General features: G+C 44.6%; 1 protein-coding gene across 1 annotated transcript in view; it reads left to right on the top strand.

Moving 5' to 3' along the window:
* LOC130124325 (receptor-type tyrosine-protein phosphatase mu-like) overlaps positions 1–19,863 on the top strand; it is a 154,652-nt gene that overhangs the window by 46,863 nt on the left and 87,926 nt on the right. Inside the window, exons 8-9 of the mRNA XM_056293784.1 lie at positions 14,623–14,931; positions 16,591–16,700. Of these exons, the coding sequence (XP_056149759.1) occupies positions 14,623–14,931; positions 16,591–16,700 (419 nt within the window). The remainder of the gene's footprint in view (positions 1–14,622; positions 14,932–16,590; positions 16,701–19,863) is intronic.

The raw sequence follows: 19,863 nt of genomic DNA, 5'->3' as shown, positions 1-19,863 counted from the left end.
GTCTCCACCCCTACAGCTTGAGGGGGTTCATCAGACAAGGCCCAGCACGGCCCAGCACAGGGGATCATTCTCTGGTCTCAACACCTCTCATCCGCACCCTTTAATGGCACCCTCATTAATCATGGGTGCCCATAAAGAAGGACATGATGGAGTGAGGGGGGACCACCACTGTTCAATAAATCCTTCTGATTACCCATGCCTTCGGTTGGATATGGACGTGCATGTGTGCGTGCGTGCGTGCGTGCGTGTGTGTGTGTGTGTGTGTGTGTGTGTGTGGATTGAGGTGTGTGTTTCTGTATGCCAGTGTTTGTCTACTCGTGCACACTCGTGTGTGCATGGGTGCATGCATGTGTGTTTCTGTATGTGTGTATGTGCACGTGTGTGTGTGTGTGTGTGTGCATGCACATGACGGATCGGCTAAAGGTGTCTGTGACCAGGCGTCTGTATCCCCGTGTGTTTAATAGCCACAGAGTGGTGTACAGTCGTGTCCTTAAGTGCTATCAATTATAACGTGTCCACGTGCCAACCCCAAGGACCTGCTTGCCTCTTGTTTGGCTTGTTCTATGACAGTCATCGTCAGGCCGAGATGAAAAACCCTGAACCACCCCCCACTCTCTTAGCTCTCTGTTTCTGTCGGCCACCACCACCACCACTCTCTCTCACACACACACACAGCGACACAAACGCATGCACACAACCCTGTGTGTCTGTCTCTCAACGCCGGCCCTCCCCCCTCTCCGCTATCTCCAGAGGATTGTGCAGAGTAGCACTCTAGGAGGGTGATGGAGCTTTGATTGTCGGTTATCAAAAGCTATCATTACGGCTCGCCTCCACGCGACATGTAAATGATTTCACGAGTGTAAAACCCATGTCATTACCTCAAAGGCCTCACTGCTGTCGCCGAGATATAATGGAAAGAAACAAAACAAATGTGCCCAGCTCCCCAGCCCACCCCGGCTCAAACAGAACGGAGGGAGGAAAACCGTCAGCGGGGAGCTGAGTGACGGCAATACCGGGACCGACTGCCCGGAGTCGAGTGCTTTTGCATGAAAACAGCTCTCCGACCAGGATGTTGTCATGTCCCGACAACGCCCCGTAAAGGAGGCATCTGCGTAGGAAAATCTCATGCTAACATTGGCGTTCTCCGACAGCCATTGTCAAGCCGTTCCATGGAGACCATTTCCCCCCCTCTCTCTCATCTCCTGACAGCAGCCGTTTTCCCCTTCCTGCTCAATCTGAGTAGTGTTTTTACCCCGTCATCCTGATGAGATAAAGCTTCGGAGACGGAATGACTTGACGGGCTTCCTAATCGTCACGGAAGCGGTCTTCCCCCCCCCCCCCTCTCCTGCCGGTGCCGTGGAGATGGAAGTCCGCGTGTGCCAACGCTGGTCTTTTCTGTCCCTTAATCGATGTGGCTCTGATAAAGATCCGGGCTTTCTGAATAGCTTCCGTGTGCTCGGCAGCCCGAGGAAGAACTGATAAGGAAATCTTTCTTCTACACGTGTAGCCGGCCAGATGCCGGGGATCCGTCAGGACCTGCACTACAATGCACACGCAAAGGCCTCTTTACTCACACGGGGCCTGATAACTTTACCATGCACTGTAAAATGGATATTTTTATGTGAGAGCGCACACATATACACACACTTGTCTCTCAGTAAAGTGATAGTGCTTTGGACATGGCCAATTTGTTTCCTTTCATCCAGGACTAATGTCTCCCTCTATCTAGGGGCTGAGTGTACTACTCTAACCCCTGTCTAGGACAAGAGACTGCAACATAAGGTTATTTGTTTGTTTGGTTTTTGGGGGGGGGGGCATATGGCGTAGCGGTGTTATCAGTTTAGGTGCGGCACCCGTTCAAATTAACGGGAGTGCCGATAATGCACTGATAATTTCAAAAACATTATTCAAATGTCAAGTCATAATGATAAAAACCCACTAATAGTCCTATGTAAATGTCAAATTCAAATTATTCAATTACTATGGCGAGAGCGGGACAGGTGATAATTTTTCCACTGCTTGGAGTACCAATCTGGTTTTTACTAGACCTCGTTCAATGCGCCCAGCTAGCCCTCAATAAGTTCCTGCTCCGAGGGATGCTTTCATAGCCGCGATTATAACTCTATTCCGCCAGAAATATATACTATACTGTGGCGATATTAAAGTCATATTTCCAGTACTTTCACCCGGGTGTAGCTCGTGAGCATGGTGAAAAATGGTATGGATTTGAAGCAATAGCCCTGTAGTACCTTGTTGTGATTTGTGCTTGTGCTTAGGATATCGAGCCTCCTACGGCTCGGTCAATAAAACTAACCCAGCCGTCACCGAAGCCTTGAGTAATAGGTTCAGCACATCAGCTGTCATTCACAGGCCCCGTCTGAAACGGCTGCATCGCTTCGCTCCACTCACAAAAGGGATTTATAAAGGGATATCGGGCCCACGGTGCAACCTGTTAGCTTCAGATTAAGGTGTGGGGTGGGGACCAGGGGGGTGAAGGGGTGTTAGTTTTCATTATTTTCTTTCTGCCTTTCTTCAGAGTCCACCTTGACCTGCTCTGCCCGGCCCTGAAATGCATGAGGCGCGTTGTTGTCGGTGCAAAGGGATGATGTCATTCTGAGTCACGGGGTGGCGGTTGTGATTGGGCGTCGAGCCATAGCGTGCTCACGTTTAACTACCTCCCTCAGACAGCTGGTGTTTGGACCAAGGGGGACCGGCGGGGCCACAAACAATTAGCCTTTTTTTTTTTCAAGTCAGCTCCAGGGGCCACCTATAGAATTATCACAAGGGCTGTTTACCAAATGGACAGTCGTCTTTTATTGTTTATCATATCTACAGTGTCTTCTCCGTACATCCTCACAATGTAGTAAGACTGTGTAAACTTCTTAGCATCTGGAATCAGGAACATTTATTTGTCATTTCATTTGTGTACCTGTGCACGTGAAATGAAGCGAAATATCGTTTCCCCCAGCCCACAGCAGTGCAACACCAACACAAAAACACATCCAAACTACAACAACACATATATCCAAACTACAAAAAAAAAAAAAAGTCATTGTCCAAGAGAGTGAATGCTAGGGTGACTGTCGGATTTGCCGGTCTGCATGGGCTAGCAGTTAGCTTAGCCTGTCCCGCTTCCACGTCCTGTCAGACCACCCTCGGTGTGTCCTCGGGCGCAGCTCCAGGCAAGGCTGTGGTCCCCGGGCCCACAGGACGCAGTAGACCAGGCTCCACCAGCCGACCCAACGCCAGCTCTCCCAGCCAGACACCTTCGACACACCTCCCCGCACTCCACATGACAACACTAAAAACACAGTCAACGAGGCCGCCGCCAGACTGCCCATGGCCTAGCAGTTAGCTTAGCCTTCCCCGTTTCCATGTCCTGTCAGACCGCCCTCGGTGTTTCCTGTTCGGGCGCAGCTCCGGGTAGGGCCGCGGCCCCTGGGCCCACAGTACACAGCAGACCAAGCTCTCCCAGCCATCAAACGAAAACACAGACATGGACAAAGACACTGCATGGGCGGTACTGGGTGAGGCCACTGCAAACGTAAGTTCGCACCACCATCTTCCCACACCGGTACTGGGTGGGGCCGCCGCAAACATGAATTCGCGCAGCCATCTGTAGCATGTGACGGTACATGACCAAACATTGCTTCTTCATATTTTATTTTTCCCTCCCCCTTAGCATGGTGTGCACTGTCTCTCTGAACAATTACATTTTCCACAAGAGAAACTCACGCTCGCAGACATCTATCTTGCCATTGGCCAGTGTACGAGTGCGGTGGACATTATCTCTGGCGTGCCACAGAGATGGGAGTGTGACATTCTCGCTGAGCGCTCCAAAAATGAGACTCTCTCTCTCTCTCTGTCTCTCAGCCTGCATGTCTGCTTGGAATTCACACTTTAGTGCATTTGTCACTTTGAAAGCGTCTGCTTTAATTTGATTTCTGCGCCTGGCCACCCTGCGATTCTCTGTGCTTCTAGTGTAACAGTTGCTTACTGAGTGCAGCCAACAGATAGTTCTGCAAATAAAGGGGTTTAAACTTCTATTTTCTGGATGGTTTTCCTCAAAACCACAAGTGACTCAAGGAAGCCTTTTTTTTCCTTCTTCTCCTTACCCCCTATTTTCTGTTTTGGAATTGCCTTTTTTTTTTTTGGTCTGATAAAAGTGTTTAAATGGAGAGTGCTTTGTGTGAATTGTTCCGTCGGCGGCAGCAGCTTGCAGGCAGAGTAGATATGGCGTTCTCATCCAATGCAAACACCAGTGCAGAACATTTCCCTTTGTGCGAGTACCCATGCAACGTTGTGGAGATGTTAGATAATCTACTGGATCTTAAATCCCTGGATTAACACTCACTATTTTTAACAATGCCGCCATGAAAATTTGCATTTAGCTTCTAATGAGCTATACAGTCTTGCACAAAAAAAAAAGAAGAAAAAAGTTGCCCAATTGATATCGAGTCCATCTTTCGTGTTAGCACTGAAAGCTCACGGAGCGCTAGCTACTTTTCCACGGATTGTTAGCGTCTCATTTTTTGACACACCTGAATTACCCTCCTGGTGAAAAGGTGTTATTTTGCAGGTATTTGTTCCCATTTGTGCACACTTGGTGGATGTCACACGTTGATGTCTCTCCCCCCAGCCCTCTTCAACGGGCCTCGGCTCTCCCTCCATCTCCTTTGGGCCCATCTAACACTGTTTCATCTGCTCTATTAAAGCACAGGAGAGATCGCATCCGTCATTTCTCCTTGTGAAATCTGAAAGTGTCTCCATCTCTCATTCAACGAGCCACCGCCTTTCTTTTTTTTCCCTCTCTCTCTCTCTCTCTCTCTCTCTCTCTCTCTCTCTCTCTCTCTCTCTCTCTCTCTCTCTCTCTCTCTCTCTCTCTCTCTCTCGCTCTCTTTCGCACTCTCCTTGTTCAGGCTTCAGTCATGTCATGTGTCATGACCTAATTTCCTGAAAACCATTGATTTTGATGTGGTAGTTTTGCTATCGTTTTACTCAGAACTTCCCCCCTGAAGAAATGTTAACCATGTGTAAACCCCGATGATGAGCCAAAATGAAACAATCATCCAGAAAAATAAATCTGTTTTAATCTGTTTTACCCTATAAGGGGTACTAAGGGTGGTATTTTCTGACCACTTATCTTTTTCAACATGTTCCTCCTGCTTTTTCACTTGTAAGTAGAAGCCATTGTCAGGCTATTGGCAGTTGTTGGCAATCAGTCACTTTATCCGTATTTTGATCAATTGGACGTTCACCTCAGCGTATTTTTACTGAAAACAAGACAACCCCCCCACCCCACCCCCCCAGAAAAAACATCAGATTGCATCACATGTAGTTAACCGTGGTATTTAATAGGATCCTCCTGCTTGGCAGCCTTGTTGCAGATAGATGCTTCTTTGCAGCTTGCTTGTTTGTCATTTCCGTGGTACGGTCTGCAGACATGAATAGCATGCGGGAGCCCGAGTCCAGTCGTCCCAGCATGCACCTCCAGAATGTTAAACATGGCTGCCGCTGCTGCCTCAGAATTGGTGGACTGTGTCTCCCGGGGAACGGGGAAATTGAGCCCTGGCTGTTCCTAATAGGTGGTAAAGTGTTAAGTTCCAGAGAAATGGACTGTGAATTTAACCTGGAATGGAAATTGATCCCATTACCTTGTGCTCTCACTCTCTCTCCCTCTGCTCTCCTCTCATAGGAACCAGGGAGTGGGGGAGCAGAGAGAGAGAGAGTGAGAGCGAGAGATGGAAATAGCAGAAGTGGGAAGCGAGGGAGAGGAGATGGAGAGAGAGGAAGGAAATAAAGATGGGGAAGCAGAAAGGGGGGGGAACAGAGGGTTTGTGATTAGCAGTGATTGGATGGGGATGGGTGTTGTGTCCTGTTTGGACTGACAGACTGGCTGACCCTGTATCAGTGTGGAGCCAATAGCTGGCCACCTCTGAGTGAGATGGAAAAGCAAGAGGGAAAGGTAGAGGGAAGGAGCAATAGACTTGCATGCTCTGAATGGATGAGATACCTCCAACCGAGGGGCTCCACCAGCAGGCCAGCGGATTCTGGGTGTGCCTGTTGTGAAGCCAATTTAACAATGGAGATAGGATGTGGGTAAGCCTCGGTGTCGAATCCTGCTTTGAAATTCTGAAATATTACCTGGAAATATAGTCTGCAGAGGAAAAAAAGTGTTTTTCATTTGAAAAACATACATTAACAGGCTTCTGTGCTTATATAAAATGTATAAAAACCTCATGAAAGTTGCAAAAAATGTGTTTTTCACCAGGCTGACCAAAATCTCCATTGGAATATATTATATAGGCCTGGGAATCGGCAGTGACCCTGATTCAATATTGCCAATTCGATATGTATTGCAATTTTTTTTTTCAAGTATTGCGATTTTTTGTGAAGTATTCAATGCTCAACTCTAGGCCGTGTCGAGTGAGATGCGCAGGAATATTGGTTTCTATAATGGTAATTTTTTACCCTTCCATAGCATATTTTGCATACATTCATTAAGATCAGGCTTCCCGGTCAGTTCTGTAGAATTCAGTGATTCCATGCCTTGGATTTAAAACGCCTGTGGACGTGTGTGTTCGGCCATGTTTATGTCCCCCTGTCAGTAAGGGTCAGAGTGCACAGATATAACATGCTGAATTAACCGTAAGTTAGCCCTCAGTTAAATTTCAGCTGTTATGCCAATGGTTTTCCAACATGTACACTACCGTTCAAAAGTTTGGGATCACCCAAACAATTTTGTGTTTTCCATGAAAAGTCACACTTATTCACCACCATATGTTGTGAAATGAATAGAAAATAGAGTCAAGACATTGACAAGGTTAGAAATAATGATTTGTATTTGAAATAAGATTTTTTTTACATCAAACTTTGCTTTCGTCAAAGAATCCTCCATTTGCAGCAATTACAGCATTGCAGACCTTTGGCATTCTAGCTGTTAATTTGTTGAGGTAATCTGGAGAAATTGCACCCCACGCTTCCAGAAGCAGCTCCCACAAGTTGGATTGGTTGGATGGGCACTTCTTGCGTACCATACAGTCAAGCTGCTCCCACAACAGCTCAATGGGGTTCAGATCTGGTGACTGCGCTGGCCACTCCATTACCGATAGAATACCAGCTGCCTGCTTCTGCTCTAAATAGTTCTTGCACAATTTGGAGGTGTGTTTAGGGTCATTGTCCTGTTGTAGGATGAAATTGGCTCCAATCAAGCGCTGTCCACTGGGTATGGCATGGCGTTGCAAAATGGAGTGATAGCCTTCCTTATTCAGAATCCCTTTTACCCTGTACAAATCTCCCACCTTACCAGCACCAAAGCAACCCCAGACCATCACATTACCTCCGCCATGCTTAACAGATGGCGTCAGGCATTCTTCCAGCATCTTTTCATTTGTTCTGCGTCTCACAAACGTTCTTCTTTGTGATCCAAACACCTCAAACTTGGATTCATCCGTCCACAACACTTTTTTCCAGTCTTCCTCTGTCCAATGTCTGTGTTCTTTTGCTCATCTTAATCTTTTTCTTTTATTGGTCAGTCTCAGATATGGCTTTTTCTTTGCCACTCTGCCCTGAAGCCCAGAATCCCGCAGCCGCCTCTTCACTGTAGATGTTGACACTGGTGTTTTGCGGGTACTATTTAATGAAGATGCCAGTTGGGGACCTGTGAGGCGTCTGTTTCTCAAACTAGAGACTCTAATGTACTTATCTTCTTGCTCAGTTGTGCAACGCGGCCTCCCACTTCTTTTTCTACTCTGGTTAGAGCCTGTTTGTGCTGTCCTCTGAAGGGAGTAGTACACACCGGTGTAGGAAATCTTCAATTTCTTAGCAATTTCTCGCATGGAATAGCCTTCATTTCTAAGAACAAGAATAGACTGTCGAGTTTCAGATGAAAGTTCTCTTTTTCTGGCCATTTTGAGCGTTTAATTGACCCCACAAATGTGATGCTCCAGAAACTCAATCTGCTCAAAGGAAGGTCAGTTTTGTAGCTTCTGTAACAAGCTAAACTGTTTTCGGATGTGTGAACATGATTGCACAAGGGTTTTCTAATCATCAATTAGCCTTCTGAGCCAATGAGCAAACACATTGTACCATTAGAACACTGGAGTGATAGTTGCTTGAAATGGGCCTCTATACACCTATGTAGATATTGCACCAAAAACCAGACATTTGCAGCTAGAATAGTCATTTACCACATTAGCAATGTATAGAGTGTATTTCTTTAAAGTTAAGACTAGTTTAAAGTTATCTTCATTGAAAAGTACAGTGCTTTTCCTTCAAAAATATGGACATTTCAATGTGATCCCAAACTTTTGAACGGTAGTGTAGGTACCAAAAATCCCTATTTTTAATGTTTTAATTAAATCAGTCGATTTTTGATCAGGGAGGCGATCTAAGAATTGCCATCATCAAGAATTGCAATTTGTAACTGAATTGACCCCCCCCCCCAGGCCTATATTAGGGATGCACTGATACTGCTTTTTTTTTCAGGTGAAGTATGAGTACCTACATTTGGGTACTTGCCGGTACCGAGTACCGATGTGAATACTTAATAATACCTTTACAGTTCTAACAATGACTTTGAAAATGTGTTTTATTTTCGTGAGTCGTTCCTCACTTTCCAACTGTAACGAATTAAACGTACAACGTGATGCTGTCGCTGCTATTTTGACATGCAACCTTTCCTGAACAAACATGGCACTAACTGCGTCTGTACTGCGTCTGTGTTGCGTGCCAGCCGTGTTTTCTGCAGCACTGCATGCATATTGAGTTTTGCCAAGTGATAATGCAGTTGTTATGCAGGGTTTGGAAGTGTAGGGTATATTAACTGGTACCGAATTAATTAACTAGATCGTTTTAACTACAGGATCATGGATGCACATCGATTTGGTTGATTTACTTTAATATGTAATGGAAAAAAAACCCTACAAGGTTTCATTGCTGTGTTGCATTGCCTCTGGTACAGTGAGGTATTTATTTTAATCATTTTTAAGCAGATTGTACTTGTGTTTTACACAGTTCTATGTAGTTTTTACCTGTTGAAACAGGAATGAAGCAGAAAACACGGATGGCACGCAAACACACACAACACAGTCGTGGTGTAGCAGGTAAAAAACCTGTTCCACCCCTGCCCACGTGACGCGCTGCGTCTGTGCCTGGGCTGTCTGTCTGTCGGTCGGACCGATACCCAATACTGCTGGTATTGGTGAATTCCTTATATACACACACACACACACACACACAGCTGTAACAGGGTTATGAAATCAGTCTCATAAATTTGTCAGACATTAATTTTGGCGTTTAATATTTTATAATTAACCTACTAAAATTGATGGAATAATCAATGTTGCACCAATTGGAGTCCTTTAATTGGCAGAGAATATCATTGAGTACTGTCACAAAACAGGCAGGGCAACGGCTTACTTAAAGGACAACAATTTATCTGAACAATTAAAAATTGACTAATACTAATCACTAATTATCTAAAAAGGGTGATATTAAGAGGTAAAGAGGCTTTGCAAATATTGTTTGGGTATGTGCACGTAATTGTGTGTGTGTGTGTGTGTGTGTGTGTGTGTGTGTGTGTGTGTGTATGCACTGAAAGGATGGATGTGTGTGTGCGTGCGTGCGTTATTGCACGTGACGAGGAGGAAATAGCGACAAAACGACAAAGGGAGGTTGTGTGTGTGCGCGCGTGCTGCCGTGCACTGGATAGAGATGCACGTGTGCGTGGTGTGCGTGCGCCGAAAGAAGGAGGTGTTTGTGAGAGAAAGGCTGCGTGAAATCGCACAGACGAGATGGTGCACAGTGATAGGGGTGTGATAAGATTGAGGCAAAAAAAAAGTTAGTGAGAGAAAGAGATAGAAAGAGATAGAGATCGCATGCACAATCTATCTACCAAGGCAGCAAACAAGAGAACCAGAAAGAAAGCAGCAAATGAGCAAAAGAAAAGTAGACGTCTATCAACTCCATATGGGTCAGTGTGCCAAACTGAATAGCAAATGAATTCAACCAATAGCGCTTTTCTCAAGTAAAAAGTGAGGATTCAAACAAAAGAAAAATTAAAGGAACAAAAAATGTTTAAACTAACAAGCGGCCTATGTAATACCTCCTGCGTGAATCAGTGTGTATCTTGATCACGGATGATTTCAACTAACAACACTTTTCTCACATGAGAGAATTAGACCAAATGTTAAAATGAACTCTGCCATTAAAACACTAAGGCTGAATCTTTTAACTACACCATTAGGACTAGCTATGCCAAGATACCAGCGTTATTTGAGTTCGCTCTTCCGCGGCGATCAGAGGTGCGTCCTTTGTAGTCCAGCGTCGAAGCGCAGGTCCACGGAAAACAGTCTCTTTCCTCCCAGCAGCTCGAAATTCCTCAATCCTCCGTGCATCGTCTGACGATCTTGGCTGCGATTGCGTCGACGTTGAAGAAATAAAAATGGAACCGGCCGCCTTACCTTTCCGTGGAAACTGCGTGTCTTGCAGGACAACTTAACCGGTTATAACAGCTGATTAGCGGACAAACAGGACTAGGTTGTCTTCCAATATAACCATGGCCAGCGGTAATGTGAAGACACGTGGTCCTTTGCTCTGTTATTCCTCAGCAGAAAAGGTACATCTGAATGCTTGTGGTGTACACGGTCCACAGCGAGAAGGCCAATTTAAAATCCGCCGCGGTTTTAAGGGCGAAATTGCGTGACTGGATACAGTATTACTGTAACCAATGTTATTAGTAAGGCGAGACGGTGGCTGGAGATCACCCGTGAGGTTGTGCAGGGAGGTATGGGTATTGTAGTCCACGGGGAACGCTGGTCCCTACATGTATGCTATCAGAGGGGAACTGTCAGGCCCCTCTTAGCCCATAGAGATGGCCTAAGAGAGTGTAAAAAAAAAAGATAGTTAAAAAGTTATAATTTCTCATTTTATTTAATCAATTCATAATTTGACAATCAACATCCAAACAAAATGTTTCTGAGGAAATAAACTCTTCAAACCTGCCTATTCAGTTTGTGTTGGAATGTGAAGGGTTAAATGAAAGAAGCCCCTTTTCCTCCCTATCAGAATTTTGCTGCCTCTGTAGTTGTTGGGAGGAAAATGCTATGCTTTCAGCTCTGTGATTGGTGGTCCAATGAAGCTATAATTTTACAGAGGTCCGAGCAATAGTAATTTCAAATGACGGTAAAAATGGACCAGTCACATCTTCCCTGTAAATGGGTGGGCTTTGTTATCGCTCACTTTATGAAAAGTTCCTCCCACTGCGGGGAACACGAATCACAAGCTAGTGAAAAAACAAAAAACGATTAGATAGCTAGCCTGTTGGTTCACGGTGGAAGCTGCGAGTAACGTTAACGCTAGTGAGGAGGACATGGTTACGACTGTATTATCTACGCCGTTTTCAAGATTAACTTTTAATGAAAAGTTGGAATTAATTGGAAAAGGAAGACCCACACAAGTTCTGGCCGCCCCTGCGGTCATTATACAGAATTATCGGTCAACCTGTAAATTTACCAACTCAGCAGTCATTATGCACATTGATCGTAACATATACGTATATTTCATAGGCCGATGTGCCAATCTATGACATTATTTATTAATATTGCTTGTTTGCGGTGGTGGGTTTCCAAAATGTCATGGTCGCTGTTCACTGTCCATGGTCCTGAGGTGTCTGTCGCTAATGGTTAAGCTGTCATGATGTACAGGAAATTTTGTTGGTTTTGTGTGGTAGGAGAGGGGTTGCTGTCATGCGTTTGCACCACGGTCCGTTGCCACTATATTCCGCTCAAGTGCACACACAGCTTGTGTGATGATACGATTATTTGTAAAGAGGATTTGTGCTTTGCTTTAGAAATCAGCTGGTTTTGTTTTTGTTTTGTTTCAGTCATCTATCCCTCTCTCCGTGCTGTTTCGTTGCATTGCTAAAGCTGGACTAGCGTCTTAATTTTTTGCTTCAGAGCTGGAGTTGTCATAGGTAACCTTTGCAGTACTATAGGAGAGAACACAGTAAGCTAGGCTGGTAGTTTGCTGTTTTTTCTAGACCGGTGAAGGGGGTTCAGAGGGCCAAGATCTAAAGGCCGGTATACGCTGTTTGAATTTGGGCCGGTCTCAGATGTGGCGATATCGTTGGTCATGGCTCCCAAACGGTGGTCGCAGTGAGACAGGTTCAAAGACGGCCGTTATTATGGTCTTGCAACTGAAGATAACCTGCGACAAAAGTCTGACAATGTCAAAAATTTAGGATGACCACCTCACAATGTGACTGCTGCTATGACCTACGTCTACTAACCAACCAGTAGAAATGCAGCACGAAATGACGCACTGATCAATGCGACGTAGAATCTTTGCTGGCGCTAAACACAAACAAACAGACTGTTAGCATCTGTGGTCCAAATGCGATGGATTCACCCAATCAAGCTGACAAAACGAGCTGCAGCGGCTATTGAAAGGACTCGATTCCTTTTTTTTTTTTCTCTATCCAAAAAGCCTATCCCACTGCTGCTGGGATAGCCCCCCCCCCAATCTGTATTTTCTGCATAACCAGGTATGTTTCTTCTGTTTTTTTGGCAGATTGGTGACTGTTGTGCTGTTTTTCGTTTTTGGCTGTTGTTTTGCGAAGGAATGGCGTCCTCCGAGATGCTACCTCCATCCATCCGTCATGGGATCCGGATAGTCCCGCCGGCGCCCAGTGTGACGTTGGAGAGGTTTTGTTGGCCATAGTAGAGCAAGTTTTCACCCAAAAGGATGTTCACTAAAACTGGGTTAAAACCTAGTATATGGCTGGACCGTTACTACTTTAAGAAAGTGACTGTTTTTGCGTGACTACGTTCAAAAAGCGGCTGTTTTTACGTCGGTTCTGTGAACATCAGCTGTACTGGACAGCAGTTTCAAAACCTGATTTTTTTCCCCTATACAGTTAAATAGCGCCAATTTATTTTTTATATGAAATGATTACCTGGCTACTTTCACTGCTGCCATGATTACTGGAAAGTTTGGGCGTGACACCCCTTAGAAATGCGCTTCAGTTACCACCAACTTTTTGAAGACGCTAATAATTTTCACTCTGCGTGTGGTTATTAGCGCTGGTTTAGTGTGCAAACCGCTGCACTGATTCATGGCCAATAGAGAAACTCCCACTTCCGTGTTTACCAGCAGCGTCCTTGGTCAGCCGACCAATCTTGTAACTTCTGCGACGTTGTTGGTAGCCACTAGCTGGAACCGTCGTTGGTCATCTGATCCAGCGGACCAATGGTGTCAAACTGATCAGTCAGTCAATCAGACGATCATGTTTATGTTTATTTATGTTTATTTAGATCCCCGTTAGCTGTCACGCAAGGCAACAGCTACTCTTCCTGGGGTCCACATTAAAAACATCCTACAACAACATCCATGTATACACATGCTTTCACTTGCATGCATACATAAATAAACACAATTGCGTCATTCAATTCAATTCATCCCCCACCCCATCCCACCCACCTCAATTAAACCAGCATTATTAGAGAAGTCAAACACATAACCCCACACACACACACACACACACACACACACACACACACACACACACACTTACAGTAGCATCTATCACAGACTACTCCTACCAACTGGTTTGAGCTACATATTTCAGAATAAAAATATAAAAAGTTATGTATTAGACGTTTTAGACAGTGTGTATGTCTGTACCCAAAATTAACCTCTTAAGTTGCTTTTTAACACCTTTTTTACTTGTTGCTTGAGTAATAACATATGGCAACCTATTCCACTGTGAAATGGCCCTATACATAGCGTTGCATTTGTTCAGGGTTGAGGAATTGTAACATGACCCCTGCTAACTTGTCTTGTTCCATGTTCATGTCTGTCCTGGGAAAAAGTTATTCTCGAGTACAGGCAGTAGGGTTGTTTTGACACGACTATATTCCCGAATAACGTTAGAAGACTGTGTTAATCTGTTTTCTACTTTCAACCTGGCAAGATCAAGGTGCATTTGGTCTATACCTTTTCTCATTGAACACCTGAGTGCAAGACGTGCTGCTCTATTCTGCACGATCTGAAGCTTGTTTAGCTCCTGTTTTGCTGCACTTGACCAGATTGCTGGCCATCAGGGACATTTTGCGTTTGTAGGGCTGTCCCTGTTGGCCCATCCAACCAAAGAGATGTCCTATCTGTGATGCATAAAAATATTTGTTTTTTAACAAAATGTAAGGTAAAGTGATTCCAGTATGTTTCAGTGCCATTTTAAGAGTTTTAAGCATATTTTGATGATTATCGGGGTAATATTGTGAATCACAATTATTTTGGCCTGGATAATGTGACATGACATTTTCATATCATCCCACCCCTAACATATGTAAACCCGGGAAGACAGTCAAACAGTGGTAGTTTAGTCACGCTTGAAAAAACTACTTTTTTCTCCTGGCATTTGATATATAGTATATAACAAATGTGCATGAAAATCAATTATCCATTCAATAAGAAATATCCATCCAATTTATTATTCAGTACATTGTGTTCCAGCGACAGTACAATTTATTAAAACAATCTCATATTCTCCAGCATTCTTTACAGCCTGATTGAATATTATCATGTGTAGTCACACTTCCTTCTCCTTGCCTGCCCATGCAGAGCCCATGCACGGCCCACGGAGGCTCGAAGTGGTGGACGTCCAGTCCAAGCAGGTGACGGTGCGCTGGGAGCCGCTGGGTTACAACGTCACCCGCTGCCATAACTACAACCTGACAGTACAGTACCGCTCCAGGGTGGCCGCCAAAGAGGAGACCCGGGAGGAAGTGTGCTACGACACCCAGAGCCGTGACCCCCAGCACACCATTCACAACCTGACCCCCTACACCAACCTCAGCGTCAAGCTGGTGCTGCGCAACCCCGAGGGAGTTAAAGAGAGCACAGAGCTGGAGGTTCAGACAGATGAAGATGGTAAGGATCTAGGAGAGTATTGGGGAAAAAATAATCTTCACTACTAGATGGAAACGATGAAAAGCCAAAATGAATATTGTTTGTCATTAATCAGAAAAATTAATTAATCAGAAAATTTAACCACCACACTGCAAATGTTTTACCCCTAGGAGAGTGAGAGTATCACACGTTTTGGGTTATTATGAACCCATACTCAAGGGTGTACAAGAAGTTAAATTGGAGTAGGGGTGTGATATAGAAAGAACAAGGCCCTGGAAAAGTATGTAAATTAAAAACTTATTATTGATGAACTGTCATGTGGATTGGCACAGTGATATTTAAAGAGTTACAAGTGGTGCACATACGGTGTATAGGAGCACTATATAATAAACTGAACATGAACGGCTAAAAGACAAGAACAGGTTGAGTAACTCTGGTGTTCATTTTCAAGCAACAGCGGTTGGTCGAGTTTAAAAAGGCGAGCACTACTTGTATTGTTTTGTGAGACAACTTTAGAGAAGAAAAGAGCCTTAACGGTTACCTGTCACAGCGGCCAGTAGAGTAGGCAAACTAAGCCGCCATGACCAAAGTATCCCTGCCTCTAACTTGTTAGCTGTGATAATTTCCCCACCCTGATAATAAAAGGTTTATTCTGAGGTGGTGTTTCCGATCATCCAAATAATTTCAAGAGAGTGGAGGCGGCAGAAGGCAAGCCTCTATTTCCTCCAGTTGTTTTGCCTCCTTCAAAGATGAAAGATCTAGTGCCTTGGCTCGGCAGACTCAGGAAATGAACTCCACGGATCTCTTAAGGAACCCCGGTTGCCTGATAACAAACAGGCCCAGCTGACGAGAAGAGTCTTGTCATGTCTGGCTCAGATATTTCTGGTTGGAAACTTGAAAGAGGCAACTGTGTCTCACTATCTGACTGCTCCCTCTATAACTCTCTCCCTGTGTGTGTATGTGTGTGTGTGTGTGGGGGGGGGGGGTTTAAGGCCCCGTGGGAAAGTGTAAGGGCAGGGTGTAGTCATAGCTGTGTTCTTTAAGATTAGTGCTTTAAAAAAAAAAGTCTGCATATTGTTCTGTTTCATTTAAAGAATGAAAGCGACGCGCATCAGAGGTGAAAGGACCAGATCTCTCTGGAAGCATCTCGGTGCACGTAAACACTGCCGAGAGATTGAAATTCCCGCCAACTCTCATGGGATCGTCAATTCATCTCAGCCACTTTGTTTGCGGTGCATTTTCATGTGCGAGCAAAGTGGTTGTGTTTCGCTCTGAGACCTTTGTATCGCGCTCTGTGTTTTGACTTGAAATGATCCCGCAGATCCGTCTTAAGATGTATTTAACTTTGGCTTATGGCCATTTGTTTTGGTCCTTAAAAAACAGTTTGACTGATATGTGCTGTTATATGTTGTGTGCACAACATGGTTAGGTAATTGGCAAGATAAATCGCCATCTAGTGCAGCTCAGTAGGAGCTTTACTCACACACCTGTGATTAACATTTCAGCCTGACAAACATACACATCGTACTAAAATGTCTCTAAAGCTGTGTGAATGGAGTTCGCACACTCTCGCCGCTCTGTTCTACTTGGAGAAGTCTAGCTAATCACCACCACTGTGTTACTAGTGTTTCAGAATGAATCAGAAAATGTGTCAAATATCTCGGTTGTCATTTCCCACAGTGCCAGGTGCTGTTCCTCTGGAGTCTATCCAGGGCAGCGCATATGAGCAGAAGATCATCCTGAAGTGGAGAGAGCCGGCACAGACCTATGGAATCATCATTCAGTATGAGGTACAGAAGGACTGGGTTAGCACAGGGGCATGGTATTAGACACCCACCCTCAAGAACAGTAAACACACTCAGACCTGATGTGAAGCTTTATTTCCTCCTCCAGCCTTCTGTGGCAGTGTACACATCTCTTCAAGATGCCATAGAATTTGGCTCCACGTTGGTGTTAATAAAAAGTACAAGTCTGGAGGTGGTTATACATAACAACACTTTTCCACCTTTGAGTAGAAATGTTTCTAATAATCCCAGTGTTATTGCTTTAACTCCAGCCAGAAAATATTCAAGACGATTTTGACCCTGGAACATACTTCGTTCCCTGTTGTTGTGAATATTGCCTGATCTGCACTGCCCCCCAGAATTGCAGTGTAGAGTGTCAACCACCAGGTTGGACTGGACAGACTCATTCACAAGCTTTAAGCTTCCGTTTTTCCTGTGACACATGTAGAATCTCTAGTGGAAATTCATCTCTGAAACAGGATTGATTTTATGGAGCCTCAGACCATCCTCTGTTTGAGGCATTTGATCTTCTCCCTTCAGGTCAGAGGTACAGGGCTCCCAGGGCAAAGTGCGATAGATTTAATTTTCCTTTGTCCCTAGTGCAATACGCATGCTTAACCTGCACAAAAGGTGATAGTTACTTTGCACCTATGCACTTTCTGCTCACACTTAGCACCGTAGCACTTTATCTTTTCCAGTCCTATACAAAACCCATATTTTATAGATTTTATTGTTGTACTGTTGTGTGTATTGTCATTGTTTACCTGCGCTCTGCTGCAAGCCGAATATCCTCCAGTGGAACAATAAAGTACTGAACTGAAGTGAAACGCACCCAGAGCACATAATCAAACTTCACCAGTGAAGTCATGTTGACATAAGGATATTCCACACAGCCCTTTCTGGCTATGCCCGTGAGCTGTATTGAGTCTTGAATAATACTAACAGTTCTCATGCATACGGCATATATACACATTCGTTTTAGCCAGCTTAAGCTGAGAATAATCCTACAACCTTTCCCCGCAGAGATTGATTCTCCTCTGTTGATTCCCCTACCTTGTCCCCATTTGCTCACGCTTGGCATTTTGACTAGGTTAGCATTCATTGACAGTGCTGTTTCTCATATGAGGAGGGCAGATTGAATAGTAAAAGTAATACAATCAGGACAGCCGTGTAGGTCGCTCCATCCGCTGACACACCATCAGGTGAGTGATGCGAATGGAATATGAAATGGATATTCTCGCCACGGTACAGAGACATTTCAATCATAGCTGGAGAAACGTTGCCTACAACCAATGTCAGAATCATAACCGGTCCATATTTATTCAATCAGTGCACATTGCCTCATGCCAGGCGTAGCGCTTAGCGGTGCTGCTGAGAAAAGTGCAGGAAAATGGTGTCGATGAATACTGATATTTTGTTGTGGGTTCACCCACTTGTAGGTCAACCTGTTTGACTTGTTTATCTTTTTAATTTTTCATGATGTGAGCGAACGTGTTTAGAAGGAACAATGTGTTTCACACCCCTGTTTTGTGAGCTACTCTTGCCGGGGTCTATATTTATGTAGAGCTGGAGCCATGTCACTTCATGTGTACTCTAGTCAGTTATTACTCATATGCTGCAGCAATTACTTCTCCCACTCCCTCTGTGTAGCAGAAAGGCTTTAAGATTACACTGATGACCCGGTTTAAGTAAGGCATTGAAAGTCCCCAAAGATCTAGGTATCGCCATCAACAGAGATTTTCCAACGAATTTAGAAACGGAACTCCGGTGAAAGGATGAACGAGTACAATATTATTGAGATCAGACGCCATCTGTGCGTTTGCTTTCCCAGAGAAAGAACAGGTAAGAAGCCCACAGCTTGCACCATTACAGTCTCCCTCTCCAGCTTTGGAAAGCCAACATATTCCCTGTTTTGTTAGTATTCCCTAGAAGTCGCTTCCTTTAAGTCAGGACACGGCTTTGATCGACACTATCCGTGGGGCTCAAAGTGAAATCCGCCTGACAAGCCCCGATATCAAAAGAGATTTCATCGCCTTTGTGGCCAAGCTCTGTGACTCTGTCCTTTTATTGGCAGGTCCTAACACAAACCTTTGCCAGCCTATATTTAAACAACATATATTTTCCTTTTAATGCTTACCTGCCATGTTTACCAATGTATAAAGCAATATATAACGGTACAATGATTTAATTCTAGCGTTCCAAAATTCATATACATACTGGTTTTCTTTATTACTTTTGATATTTTTCCCCCCAATTTTACCTTGACCTCTTGCTATAGTCCCTTAATTTTTGTGTTACTTTTAAAGATCACAGTAAGCAGGAATCAGGAACATTTATTTGTCATTTCATTCCATGCACCTGTGCACATGAAATGAAACAAAATATCGTTTCCCCCAGCCCACAGCAGTGCAACACAAAGACAAAAACACACATCCAGACTATAAAAACACATATAGACAAACTACAAAAAAACTACAAAAACACATATATCCAACATATCCACACAAAAAAATTCACTGTCCAAGAGAACAAACACCAGGATGACTGTTGAAACTGTCAGTCTGCATGGGCTAGGAGTTAGCTTAGCCTGCCCCTTCCACGTCCTGTCAGACTGCCCTCGGTGCTTCTTCCTTGGGTGCAGCTCCAGAAAGGGCCATGGTTCCTGGGCCCACGGTTCCTGGGCCCACCGGACACAGCAGACCAGGCTCTCCCAGCCGATCCAACGCCAGCTCCCAGCCAGACACCCTCAACACACCTCCCCACACTCCACACGACGACATCAAAAACACAGTCAATGCCAGGCGAGGCTGCCACCAGACCGCCATCGGTGTTATCGGAACTACCGATCTGCATGGGATAGCAGTTAGCTTAGCTTGCCCCACTTCCGCGTCCTGTCACACCGCCCTCAGTGTTTCCTCTTCAGGCACAGCTCCAGGCAGGGCCGTGGTCTCTGGGCCCAAAAGATGCAGCAGACCAAGCTCTCCCAGCCGGTCCAGCACCAACAAGCAAAGTGCCGAGTCTAATTCCTGGAAATGTAAATTACTTATTTGGCAATAAAACAGATTCTGATCTGATCTGATTCAATTTTTATCTGGTTCAATGTTATAGGAACAACCAAGCGAGATACTTAAGAGAAGCATTGCATTTATTTGATTTATAATAACAATTA

Source organism: Lampris incognitus, chromosome 14, assembly GCF_029633865.1.
Source record: "Lampris incognitus isolate fLamInc1 chromosome 14, fLamInc1.hap2, whole genome shotgun sequence".
NCBI lineage: Eukaryota > Metazoa > Chordata > Actinopteri > Lampriformes > Lampridae > Lampris > Lampris incognitus.
This window is presented reverse-complemented; position numbering and strand designations above follow the sequence as displayed.